Here is a 13,437-nt window from a genome sequence, read left to right on the forward strand (position 1 = left end):
ACATAGAGAGAAATTACACTTCTCTTTTTATTGAGCTTTAGTGTGCTTCCACAACTTTATATCTAAGTATTTTATTAGTAGATTTTGAAAAATATTTTATTATCAAATCAAATTTATTTATATAGCACATTTGAAACTTTATGAGTTGACCAAACTGCTGCACAAAACATCAAAACTGGATGGTTTCACTCATTTATATAAATATCTGGAATATTTTCAAAGGAGGAAACTGTCATTCCTGCATTTTCTTAATAAAAACTTAGTAGATAGGTAAGTGGATAGTGTTGCAACAGCAATCACACATCTGTCATAAATATATACTTGATTTTTTTTTTAAAACATCTATTTTAAAACATGAGATAAGATCTTATACATTTTTCACAGGTTTTCATGATGGCCCAAATACAGCCTGGTTTTTACACCTTGGCTCCAGACGTAGCTAATGATGTCACTATTTGCAGTTGTACTTCCTCTGTTTTAACGATATTCGCACACATCTTGCACACCAGTTTCAGTCTGACCTGAGACTGAGTATGTAACCCTGACAGAAAGACAGCATCGTGCGAAGGCAGAGAGATATGATTGCGGGTAAGACTATTTTCAAGTCCCCGTTTTGTAGGCTGAGTCACAGGGGCTGCAGAATCAAGGGGAAAGTACAGTTCTTCTCAATTTCTTTTAAGTGAGGCCTTAGTTCTAAGGATATTTAGAAATACTTTTTTTCTTCTTTTTAGACCCCTTAGCCTAACATTTGTCAAAACTGGTGTTAAGATAATGTGTAATTAGTTATTTTTTTTAATGCATTAAATCACTAGAGCATTTTGCTGTCGCCGGTCAGAACCTAATGATTATCTATTAGATATGTGGTTATTGTCAGTATCCAGTGTTGATATATCAGCATTCAGCTCTAGCACAGAATGCGGAACCTTGTGGATCAGAAGCAAATGACTTGTGTTGATATGACATTGTGACAACTGAAGCGCTCAGGGAGACGAGTAATACCAAACATCAGAGTCCGAGTATGCGTGTTCCCTCTATTAATCACATGAGTTAGGGTTAAACTTTATCAGGTTTTTAAAATTGTTTAAAAATGTATATAGTGTGTTATGTAAGATTATGCTATAATAATTTGTGTACTGTGTATTCAAGCTTTTAAAGTACTGGAAAGACTTAAACCAGGCAATTAATTTATCTCTATAACAGGTGTTACAATTGTTAGAGTTTCTAAAACATTTGCACTGATCTGTCCTTTGAAATAAAAGGTTTTTCTTTTTTTTAAAAAAGAATTCCTGAGTCCATCATATATATATATATATTACATATTACATATTATATATTATATATATACACACGTTTAGTGTCTTGCCTATCCCAGGCGTTCATTCTGCAAAACTTTAATGATCCTGAAGAAACGCTCTCTCATCTTGCCGGCACTACTGAATATGTGCAGCAAAATGACAATAAACCTGATCTGATTTGATTTGATTTGATTTGAAATATTAAAGTTACAAATTTCTGTCTTTCCAGCTGTTTTGCTGCTGTGTGCTGTCGGAGCGCTCTGCTCTGATGGTGCAGAGAATGAGGTCTGCGTATCCAGTCATAAGGTAACAACTGCTTTAACTGATCAGCAAACCCAGAGTAACAACTCGTTAGGTAATTCTAAACTGACGCACAAAGAACAAAGCTATTATTATTCTTTCGTAAACCCCAGTGGACACAGAACTACGCAAAGAGTCTGAACTGAAATGTGCATGAATTGTACACATACATACATGAGTAAAGACACCAGCTGCGGTTGAGACAAAACCAATGCTATTTAATGCTTGTATTTTTGTCACAAGTGTATATAAACCCATATTACCAGACTAAGCAAAGATATTTTAAGTGTATTTTAGAGCAGTTTGCATAATATGGTCGCAGTGAAAAAAAAGTGCAGAGCAGAAAGAGGCTGTAAAAACACCAGGAAGGGAAAATAATTTGTTTCATTTCTTGAAATCTGTCAGTTTGTGTCATTTTAGTATAACCTTTAAAGGTGACAGACCAGATGTAATTCAGTTACAAAGAAAAAACATATAACTCCCTATGCTACACATTTTTACTATTTAATTGATATTTTAGCAAAAGTACTGTTCAAAAAATTACATTGTCTGTAGGATAGGAAGAGTAAAACTCAGAAATATAGAACATTGCACCATGCTGTAATTCATTTGTAGTTAATACATGCAAGTGTACGTGGTCTAGTGAAGACAGGAATAGTTTTATCAGTGTAATGTGCTTTAAGCCTTAAATCTACCTCATCAATCTGTTTTATGTTTCAGCAAAACATTTATACAAAATCTTTCCCACAGTAAATATTTTCATGCTACCTAATGCAAGAGGATTAAATGGTGAGTCTTATCTTACAGGCGACATGTTTTCTGCCAGCTGACTATCTGAATGCATCTGGTCCTGTCAGCGTAGAGCTGTCTGTGGGCAAGAAACTCATCATCTCCCTGGAGGGCCTCGCTGGGGATCCTGTCTGCCACTGGATCAGAGGGATAGATCCAGTGCTGTGAGTGAATCAATATGTGTGTGTGTTCAGCTGTGTTTCATCTCTTCATGTGTATATAATTAAACTGAGGCATTTGCTCGACAGAAACGGGAGTCACTCCTTGGTCACAGCACCACTTTCTGTGACAGATTCAGGGACTTACACACTGCTCTGTGAAACTGGCAATGCGGCCAGGTCCTCAATAACTGTGCTTCTTCATGTAGTAATGAGTGAGTATCGGCTCTTTCATATCGCTTCTTCTCTCTAGTGCAGTGATCAGCCAGCAGTCAACATAGCAAACAAACTCTAGACTGTTTGATGCTGATAAATTTGCATTTTTTAATATTTTCCAGAACGTCCCACAACACCTCAGCTGATGCTGGATCGTGTAAATGTCAAAAAGACTTCCCCCTTTTTTAAGTGCATCTCTGAAGGCTCCCCAAAACCCACAATCAAATGGTTTGGGTAAGATGTAAATCATTACATTTACACTTACACTTTACAGTATATTTCTAGAAAATAATGTAGTCCACAGATACCAGCTTTATTTTGATTCTGTGAATAATAATGTTTCTCCTCCTTTTGGACAGAAACATTGATGGGCAAAATGGTATTGGAAACAACGGAGAGTCAGTGAGCATGATATCGAGCTCTGGCTATCATGACAAAGGAGTGATGTGCTGTGCCACTAACGCTGAAGGACAAGAATGCACCCAACTGTATGACTACGGTAATTAAACACAAAAAAAGATGTAGTAAATGAAATACATCTGTCATTAATCATTACAAATTATTCCAGAATCAAGCGAGTTTGCTCAGTTTTTACTAGAGGAAAAGCAGTTCAGAGGCCAGAGGCGATCTCTAAGTAATCAAACTGTGGCAAATAATTAAAGTAAATAGAGTAAATTTAAAAAAAAAAAAACTGACTGTAAGATATACTGTGTTTTGTGACTTGAGGCCTTACCGTGTGTTTCAGACTTACAAAGCAACGTCATGACAAAGGATGAGGCTTCTACTGTCACCCTGAGCCCTGGTCAGTCTTTACTGCTTCGCTGCCGAGGACTCAATTCCAATCCCCCGTGGAAGTATGGTGACACAATACTGGATGCCAGCAAATTAGTATGTGGAAAACAGGCGGAGGTACAGCTTATACTGAAACAACTCTAAATTTTCATGTGGACAAATTTCCTTTGATGTTTGTCTGAAAGCTGACTTTGTCACTGTATCGCTCTTCACCATTCAAATCATAACGATGTGTTTTTCTTCCAGATGTGCATTAAACGTGACAGTCATTATGACAGTGAGATGACTTACCTGTTCATCAGATCAGTGAGCGTGGAGCACAGCGGCACATACACCTGCATGAGTTCAGAGAATAAAAATAAGTCAGTTTACATTCATGTCCAAGGTTGGTAGACCTCATTTCACTTTATTCTTTTTGTATGTGGATCTATTGCAACTGTTATCCCTGACAAATTCTAAATGATTTTTGTTTCTTTGAAATTTAAGCCTGTGGTACATGCCCTGATTTATTCATGTGTTGCCTCAGCTGAAGGCTTCCTCTCCGTCCAGCTGGATAAAGTCAAGATCCTAGCGGCTGAGAACGCGTCCAGAACCTGCTTGCACGCCAATGTTTCTTACCATCCTGTGCTCCAGCACTGTTTCTGGGAGGCTCCCGATAAAAACATGACTAAATGCATCAGGGACACATGGGTGACGAAGCACAGGTAGTTCCATGAAGCAGGAGCTTAACGCTATCAATAAGCTCCAAAAAGTGTTAAAGAAAAGCTGTCAGCAAGTAAAAATGTGAAAAATATCAGTGTTTTTTTGAGCAATAACAGACAACAAATACTGTGAAAATGACAACAAATGTCTTTGCTTAACGTCTTCAGCTGAATTAAATACAGGAAAACTGTGTAATTGTATGTGTCACCAAAGTAAAACAACAAATTGTGATTCATTATTTACCATTTTTCAATCCTTAGTATAACTTTTTTAATGGCAAATATCTGTAAAATAATAATATTTCTTCTAATATAAATACAGCAAATTAGTGTAATTTTATGGGCAAATGTAAAAGAACAAATTACTATTTCTAAATATACAGATTCTTGATGTGGACATTGTTTTTTTATGGCTCACATTAAAAAAAAGTGATCCAGTAATTTAACAAAATAAGGGAAATCTGTACAATATCAATAAACTCTTTACAGTATATCAGACTTCTTGACTATTTCATTCAAAGTCGTTGGCTGTAACACTGTGTTTTTGTGTTTTCAGGACCGTGAAGCTCTGCAATCCTCTCAGATCAGGAAATTATAAATTACACCTGGAAGCCGGAGGACAAAAACAAACAAAGGCAATATCAGTGTGTGTTGTCGGTAGGTCAATGTGACTTTTGTGCAATTTTAACATTTTTAAAATGTATTTTTCAGTCATATATTAAATGTTGCAGTCCTTATAATGTACTGATTTTGTTTCCAGACAAACCAAAATTCACATTCAAGCAAAACAATAATACCTTCACCTTTGAGACTGCGAGTCTTGTACCAGCTAATTATACCTGGATGTCTTGCTCTCCGTCCAATGACAGGTACGGCTACCTTCACAGCTGCTCAGCTCAGAAGGCGACGTAGCCCCGATTATTAAAGGTCCCTTCTCTTTGTCTCTCTGCAGCTGTAAATCAGAATCTTCTTGGAAAGAGATCCCAAATTCCCGTCAAACGGACTCTGATGTCTTCTGTAACAAGACGATCAAGGGCTCACTGAGCAGAGATCTGATGGATGGACACCTTTTGAGGTTTTGCCTGACAAACTCAGTTGGCTCCTGGTGCGAAATTACATACCCAATATACTACCAGTACCCACCAATGGCTGCCAAAGGTAGGACGAACAATTTTGCTTACATCCATCCATCCATCCATTAGCTATACACCGCTTAATCCTCACTATAGTGGCGGGGGGCTGGAGCCTATATTTTGCTTACAAAATTCTAAAATACAGTTGTCATTATTAAACCTGTTGTGCATACATTTCTGTGTTTTTTTAGGTGGGCCACCAAATGATAATGACTCGTTGCTGCTGAAAGTAGGCATCTTGGTTCTGTTCCTGGCTTTGGTAGTAGTCGTCATGGTGCTCGTGCACTTTATCAAAAAGAAGGTATACATGTACGTTACTCATCAGCACATAGAAAAAGGAAACACACATGAGGACATCATGCAAAACCTTTTGTGTTTCTAATAGAAACCCAAGTATCAGTCTCAGCTGCAGATGATCCAGATGGTTGGACCCAATGACAATGACTACATCTACATCAACTTCAAGGACTTTGAGTACAACCAGAAATGGGAGTTTCCCAGAGAGAACCTGGAACTGGGTATGAATCCTGGTTGGCATTAGACATGATACAAAATTTCAGTAGTGGAAGAGGTACTAAGGCCCTTTAGTTAAGCAAAGCCCTGCATGCAAAATTAAGTTTAAAAAAAGAAAGAAAGAAGAACAAAAAAGTGGTCCCTGTCCCAAATATATGAAATTATCGATACTTATAATCAATGTATAAGCAATAGAGGTCACTTGAATGGTCACAAGGAAAATATTAAAGATGAAAGAGGAAGAAACAAAGTTCTGCTACACAAACCTGCTATAAATTAATCTTCTTGACTCTAATCTTTGTTTTTTTGGTGACGCATCACCTCGTTGGGCCTCAAACTGTTATTTGAACTAAACCATGTGAGAAGTTTAGAGAGGAAGTGTGTCTTTGGTGGAGCTACTATCAATATCATAAGAACAGGACAAGGGGCCCCAGCATGACAGTGTTTTTTAAGAGGCCACAAGCCAAAACAGTTGCAACAGCGCGTTGGTTTCGTAAGGCTATATGGTTGGGTGTTTTTTTTTAAATGTGAAACTTCAATATTCAAAGTAAGTAGAACAGTAAACGTATACAGTAAAATGTGAAGTTCTAGCACCTCAAAATTATGTTTAAGTACAATTGACTTGACTAGATATATTACATGTTGTAATTAGCTTTTCAGTCATGTCCAGGCCTGTTTGCTCTTGTACATAGTTTCACTACATCACACATATAAAGTTGCACTCCTTTAATGTCCATATGAGCAAAATGAAAGTATGTCCTCTCCAGGGAAAGAACTGGGCTCTGGAGCTTTTGGCATGGTGGTGCAGGCGACAGCTTATGGTATCAACAAGCCTGGAGTCTCACAGCAGGTGGCCGTCAAGATGCTTAAAGGTCAGTGTTTACTCCCTGAGGGAAACGCGGAGTGCCGCAGTGCTTATTTCGGTTGCTGATCTCGTATTTGACCCTGCAGAAAAACACCAGTCGGTGGAGAAGGAGGCTCTGATGTCAGAGCTCAAGATGCTGACTCACATCGGCCAGCATGCCAACATCGTCAACCTGCTCGGCGCGTGCACAGACACGGGTATGTTTACCACGACTGATTACACACACGCACTGTAAATGTGTGTTACACCTGATTGTATCTGAGGTAGTTTTTTCAGCTGGGAGCTAGTGCCATAATTTGTGATCATCTTTTTTTTTTCTCCCATGTAGGACCCATATACCTGATCTTCCAGTACTGCTGTTTTGGGGACCTGCTGAACTACCTGAAAAACAACAGTGAACGCTACCACAAGTCTGTGACTGATGCTTTCACCAAGGATCGATTCAGGAGCCTTTACCACAACCTGCAGCTGAAGAAAAAGCCAAGGTGGGAAGAAACGCAACACTGAGGAGAGAATATATGTGATGTCCACTCAGAGCAGTGACAAATATGTACACAGGTTTATATATAGGTGCCGCCTCCATTCCGTCTGTATTCGGTAAATGATTCTGCTTGTAGGGTTGGTGCCATGTCACAATCATGCCACATTTATGTCTTCTCAGTGAGCCAGAAGCAACGGTGGACAACTACGTGCCAATGTACGGCTCCTCCGCCACCAGAGGGCAGGAGGACATCGCCCTCCTCGCCCTCAACTCCGGCGACATGGAGGGCTATGAAGGTCAGAAACACCGCGTAAAGCTAGAAGAACATGCACGTTATCATGCTGAGAAATAATATATCAGCATGCAGATCTCTGAAATGAAAAAAAAAAAGGGTCTGAGCAGGGAGCACTCTGAGCTTTGTTGATCATAACGGAACAAAGTTTGTTTGCAGATCCAGAGAGCTTTGACAGCTCAGATGATCAGACAGAAGACCTAGAGGCCCTGACCTTCGACGATCTGGTGAGCTTTGCCTTCCAAGTGGCCAAAGGAATGGAGTTCCTCTCCTCCAAGAACGTAAGCAGTCCAGCAAGTGTTTAAACTCATCACACTCTTTACTGAGCATACATTTCTACGTTTAGGTGACAAGCAGCCTTAATAGAGCTGAAATAACAAGTCAGTTAATGAATTGACAGAATATTGATTGAGAAATATTTTGCTGATCAATTAAGCATTAGGGTCATAATATCATTTTGAGATTCTGAGCTGCTGTTCTTTGTGTTTTGTGATGGTGAATTTAAATTTGGGGGGTTCTGGATAGTCAGTTAGACAAAACAGCTTGAGGAAATTAAATAGAGCAAACTCTTCAGTCATTCAATCTTAAAAAATAACTGCCAGATGAACAGAGTATTAATAATTGTTAGCTGCAGCCCTATATGCAGTATCTTACTTTGAATAAAAAGAATCTGTGCATTTGTTTTTCCAAAGAGAGGTGCTTTCCTAACACATTATATGTTCCTTTCGAGTTCATGTCGGCTTATACAAATAAAGCGACTTCTCAATTAAATTCTAAACGTCAGTATCTTGATAATTGCTCCTGTTTGCCTGCAGTGCATCCACCGGGACCTGGCAGCTCGAAACGTGTTGGTGACAAAAGGCAGGCTGGTGAAAATTGGTGACTTTGGTTTGGCTCGGGACATCGACAATGACTCCAACTACGTCGTGAGAGGAAATGTAAGTCAGACGTTATTTTTACATTATTCATTCATTTGGGAAGTTCTTGATCATTTTTCTCACGTCGTGTGGCTTTTGCTGCGTTCCAGGTGCGTTTGCCAGTGAAGTGGATGGCCCCAGAGAGCATCTTTCAGGGGATGTACACCATGAAGAGTGACGTCTGGGCTTACGGCATTCTGCTCTGGGAGATCTTCTCACTCGGTAGCTTTCACAGACACGTTTTAAAAGACAAACACACTGTACATTCCTGCACTATGATAACCATAAACTGCTGTTCCCAGGTGTCACTCCGTACCCCGGCATGAAGGTGGACCACACGTTCTATTCAATAATTGAGAGAGGATTTAAGATGGACTGTCCGTACTACTCCGACCAGTCTATGTAGGTGTCTTCCCTCTGCATGCAACCTTCATGTTAATCCCATGAATAGATACAGTACATTTACAATCATTACAAAAAAGAGCTAAATAACAGCATAAATCACGATAAATAAACATGCTGGTGGCTGCTGATATAGATACATGCAGTACATTTGCTAATTTTTTAACTATATTTCTGTTTTCTGACACAATCTTCTTCTATTTCACTGCATTTCAGTGGGAGGATTCATTTTCCATAATTATAATGCAGCTCTATTTTCCTTTTTAAAATTAATTCTGTTCTTTGTTCATATAATTAAAAACTGTTTTGTTTTCACTAGTTTGAATAAAGCAACCAAAATCACCTATATAAACTTGTAGCATACGTACACATTAATACATCAGTTAAAAAAAATAGCAAATAATATCATTTTTTAATATTTGGAAATAGACTATTTTACTCTACTACTTTGTCTACTTTTCAGTAAATATGGCTGAGAATGATTCTGTACGACTTTTACCTTTAATGTTTACATAGTTATGTTGGTACTTTTATGTTAGTAAAGGGTTTGAATATTTCTAGAAGGAAGACAAATGCTGTTCTCACAGTAGTCCAGCTTCCTCTGATTTGTAGATATCGTGGATAACATTACATCTTTATGGACATGACGCCTTTTCTGAAAACAAAGCTTTTTACAAATTTGAAATTTCATCTCTGTCCTCCAGGTATGAGATGATGTGTAAGTGTTGGGAACTGGATCCCTGCAACCGTCCATCTTTCTCCAAGCTGGTGTCCTTCATGTGCGACCAGCTGACAGACAGAGAGGAGAAGGTAGGCCTGTCAGAAACGGTCAACATATTTTTGGAAGATTCTACTCAAACAGCCATTTAAAAACATCTGAAGCACAGTTTAACATTGTCATCTCCACCGCTGGATGAAGGACGCAAACACTGTATCTGGTCTTTTCTTATTGAGTCTTGTTCCTTCTTCAGCTCTACCACAACATGCTCGACCAGACTTCCAGCGACTACCAGAATGCGGCGGCTGTTTTGGACATTTGTGCCTTGGCAAAGCGCGACGAAAACAAGACACAGTCAGCCAACGACTACTGTCAAAACCATGTGAGTGAAGAAAGCAAAGTAGAAATACCCGAGTCAGACACCGTGGCAGCTGAGGAGGAGCCTCTGAAGCCTTCAGATACAGAGTGATCACCTGTTATATTTTGATGCTCTAACCATTTAATCTATGTAACCGTTACTTCATATTATTCTCATATAATAATCTCAACATTTTAAGTAGAATGTACTTTCTTTGTATGCTATTCAAATATTATAAGTGTTAAGATGCTTACTGTAGGTGGGATAGAATACAACACATGTAGCATATATTAGCATTATCTGCAGGGTTAAATCGAGGATTTGGTTCTTCGGTGAACTGCACTCACCAGCTACTTCATTAGGCACACCTATGAAATCTAATGCAACCCAGTGCCAATCTCCTCCAATGCCAAGTGTCCTCTTCTTGTATGTTATGAGGTGACACAGCTGTTGTAGTGGACTGCATTACATTTCACAGGTGTACCTGATAAAGTGATTGGTAAGTGTATATTTTTACGATAAAAATGTGGTCTGAGTATTTTTGTATACTTTGAGTTTTTTGTGCAGCTAAAAGTGAAAATCAGGTTTTACGAGTATACTTCAGACATGTAAATATGACATCTGTTTGCCTTAAAGTATATACATTTATATCAACAGCTATTACAAGCAGTTTAAGCTCCATTATTTTATACATATATATCTCTTTTTTTCATGCAATGCTTTTAATGATGACAATAGAATTTTACACTGTATTGTATAAGGGTTAACCCTCCTATTACCTTTAGGGTCAATTTGACCCAATTCGATGTTTAACATCTCCTAAAAAGTTACTGACATAACTTTTTCAGTTTTATTTAAAGGCCTATTTACACATACACGTGGGTAACAATTTTAATTATGATATTTTCTGTCTGTTTAAATTGCTGGGGTCAAATCGAACCAAAGGATAAAAGATGTCAGTGAATTTGAAGGTATTAAGAGGGTTAAGTGCAAGCATTATACCTGCAATAAAATGTACTTTACTCATTAAATGAGTGTGTGTTTCTCAGATTGTCCTATATGAGTAATAGAAATACCCTTTAAGACAAATAACTATTCAAGATTCTACAAGAAGAGACCATACATTAAATATCAAAGATTATAGAAACATGTTTTTTCCTCTACATTGTGTGATTCCCAATACTGAAAAGTAACTAAGTACTTTAACAAAAGTACTTCAACAAATTTCTGAAGGATTGTTGCTTTCATAGGATATTTCCATTTTTTGCTACTTTATACACATACATGTTCAAGAGAGAAATGCTGTACTTTTTACTTTGCTACATCTATGTCAGCTGCAGGCTTAGTTTACGTGTTAAGATTTGATGTAAAAACACACGGATTCGTTTTTAGAAATTGAAGCTCCAATATAGAATCTTTAATAACAAACTCCTGTTGAACTTCACTCCACCTCCAGCAACTGAAACAGCATAATTCTGTTTAATGTTAACTTGCATGTAATATGTTGATAAATTTGATGATATATAGAAGTATAACACTGACAGGGAACATAATCATAAGCACTACAACTTTCAATACTTTTAGTATATTAAGCTGACAATACTCAGTGATGTTTTTTACCAAGAACTCTTACTTGTAATTGAATGATGCCATATTTCAGTATTGCTACTATTTACGCTGTAGCTGAATTCATTGTTTTTTGTTTTTGTTTTTGTTTTTTTACATAAATCTATTTAGCTTTCTTGTTTGGTGATGGCAGTATAATTTCTGTATTCCGTCAACTTAAAATGACATTTTGTTACTTTTAACTGTTTTTCTAATTATGCTGCAAGTGAAAAATTAGGCTTTACTCATTTAGCATTGTGCATCTGATGTTCAAGTTTTTCTGCTGCAACTCAAACAAAGACAAAAAGTCTAAAAGCATAATGGGGGGAGAAAAAAAAACATGTTTCACATTTTACATTTGGCCACTGCAAATAGTTAAGTTAGAAAATTTGTGAACTTCAAGTTGAATTTTCTTAAAGTTTAGTTGCAGCAATGCAAAGTGCTCATTGAGAGAAGTCTAGGTATTTAAGTACATGTATCCTAAACCAGTGGCTTTAATATTACTTATTAATTTGGCTCAACTTCATTTCATTGTTTGTAGGAAAGTTGGTCCAACAATTCACCTTTTTTGAGTGCAGGTAGAGAATCTGAACACTTCTTCCACCTTTACGTGAAGACCTTTTGAGAGTCTAAACATTAATTTGGGAACTAAAGAACACATCTTACTTACAGGCCTGACTTTTAAATTCTGCTTCTCACTTTATGCACTAGGAGACGCCAGAGACCAGACTTTGCAGGAGACAACCTGTGTCTAAAATTTGCATCTGCCTTCAAACTTTTTAGCACAACTCTTATTTTCAATGTCAGATGACAGCAGCTGGCTGAATTGAGCAAATATTAACCACAGCCAGACATGGGGGGGCCTTGTTCTGTGCGTCCACCAGTGCATTAACCCTTGTTGTCCGAAGGTCACTGCCTGTGCAACCGCTAAAGAGTGTTCCCAAAAAAAAAACATGGACATCACCGCAGTAAATGCTCTTCCTTACGAGGATTTTGTGAATATTTTCGGGAACGTGGTGGAGAAATGTCCAATAATAACAGCCGCCGTGTGGTCGAGGCGTCCCTTTGTGAGCTTAAATGCTTTGGAGGCTGCGATCACTGAGTTCATCGATAATCTCCCAGAATCAGGTGATCATTTGAATCGTTTTTCAAACTATGTTTTGTCTTGTAGCTCATCAGAGTGAATCATTTATTCTGTGCGTAATGGCGCAGGTCATCAAAAGAACCAAACTGGATGCAATAATCAGTCACCACGTGTGTTCAGGTAAAGAAGGGATCCTCAGGTGTCACCCGGACCTCGCGGGCAGGGATCTCCAGAGTGGCACGCTGACCCGGGAGTCGCGCGAGGAGCAGGCACGAGCCGGGATGGACACGCTGAGTTCGGGTGAAGCCTCGCGCATGGCCCGGCTCAACGAGGAGTACAAGACGCGCTTCGGGTTTCCATTTGTCATCTGCGCCCGGATGAACGACAAAGCGAACATCCTGCGGCAGCTGACCGAGCGATGCGGGAACGAGCGCGCCTTGGAGAGGGAACGAGGAATCGAGGAGGTGAAGAAGATTTGCCGCCTGCGTCTCCAAGGTCTAATGCTCTGTGACGCACCGAACAAACTATGAACCTTCAGTTCATGTTGGATCTCCACAGAGCCACTTCAACCTCCAGGAAAAACTTCCATTGATCATGCATAAAGGCTGTGATATATTCTTTATTCCAAATTTATTATGTGTGTTATTCATCAACCAAACAGTATAATTAACACTAAAAGATGTGCATCACTGATTCTAACTGAACAATTTACATGATATAGTTTAGGTTTATGTACAAGTGGACAAATATATGGAAAATACACATTTTTGACATTTTACGCACATTTATAAACATGATTGTGGCCTAAAGTTTTCACT

At 38.4% G+C, this 13,437-nt stretch overlaps 2 protein-coding genes across 2 annotated transcripts; both read left to right on the forward strand.

The window, feature by feature from the left end:
* Positions 1-505: 505 nt before the first annotated feature.
* LOC103376015 (fms related receptor tyrosine kinase 3) lies at positions 506-10,961 on the forward strand. Its single transcript, XM_008306356.1, has 24 exons — positions 506-588; positions 1,525-1,601; positions 2,403-2,548; positions 2,633-2,757; positions 2,881-2,992; positions 3,118-3,257; positions 3,504-3,667; positions 3,797-3,935; positions 4,077-4,254; positions 4,808-4,908; positions 5,012-5,120; positions 5,204-5,409; positions 5,576-5,685; positions 5,770-5,902; positions 6,665-6,769; positions 6,849-6,959; positions 7,091-7,247; positions 7,424-7,539; positions 7,695-7,816; positions 8,351-8,473; positions 8,563-8,674; positions 8,755-8,854; positions 9,559-9,664; positions 9,826-10,961. The coding sequence occupies exons 1-24, from the start codon at positions 579-581 to the stop codon at positions 10,039-10,041; spliced, it is 3,018 nt and encodes a 1,005-aa protein (XP_008304578.1). The 5' UTR covers positions 506-578; the 3' UTR covers positions 10,042-10,961.
* A 1,527-nt stretch (positions 10,962-12,488) lies between these two features.
* Positions 12,489-13,149, forward strand: urad (ureidoimidazoline (2-oxo-4-hydroxy-4-carboxy-5-) decarboxylase). The gene is made up of 2 exons (XM_008306358.1): positions 12,489-12,663; positions 12,800-13,149. The coding sequence occupies exons 1-2, from the start codon at positions 12,489-12,491 to the stop codon at positions 13,147-13,149; spliced, it is 525 nt and encodes a 174-aa protein (XP_008304580.1).
* Positions 13,150-13,437: the final 288 nt, after the last annotated feature.

This window comes from Stegastes partitus, unplaced genomic scaffold (assembly GCF_000690725.1).
Source record: "Stegastes partitus isolate 25-593 unplaced genomic scaffold, Stegastes_partitus-1.0.2 Scaffold3645, whole genome shotgun sequence".
Taxonomy (NCBI): Eukaryota; Metazoa; Chordata; class Actinopteri; family Pomacentridae; genus Stegastes; species Stegastes partitus.

What these genes read in the sequence shown, in the direction of transcription:
- LOC103376015 (XM_008306356.1), top strand. An exon ending in AGAGGGATAGATCCAGTGCT is followed by an intron (nt 2,549 to 2,632) that starts GTGAGTGAATCA and finishes TTTGCTCGACAG; the next exon opens with AAACGGGAGTCACTCCTTGG. An exon ending in AGTTCCTCTCCTCCAAGAAC is followed by an intron (nt 7,817 to 8,350) that starts GTAAGCAGTCCA and finishes GTTTGCCTGCAG; the next exon opens with TGCATCCACCGGGACCTGGC.
- urad (XM_008306358.1), top strand. Translation starts at nt 12,489, where the DNA reads ATGGACATCACCGCAGTAAATGCTCTTCCTTACGAGGATTTTGTGAAT. An exon ending in CGATAATCTCCCAGAATCAG is followed by an intron (nt 12,664 to 12,799) that starts GTGATCATTTGA and finishes ACGTGTGTTCAG; the next exon opens with GTAAAGAAGGGATCCTCAGG.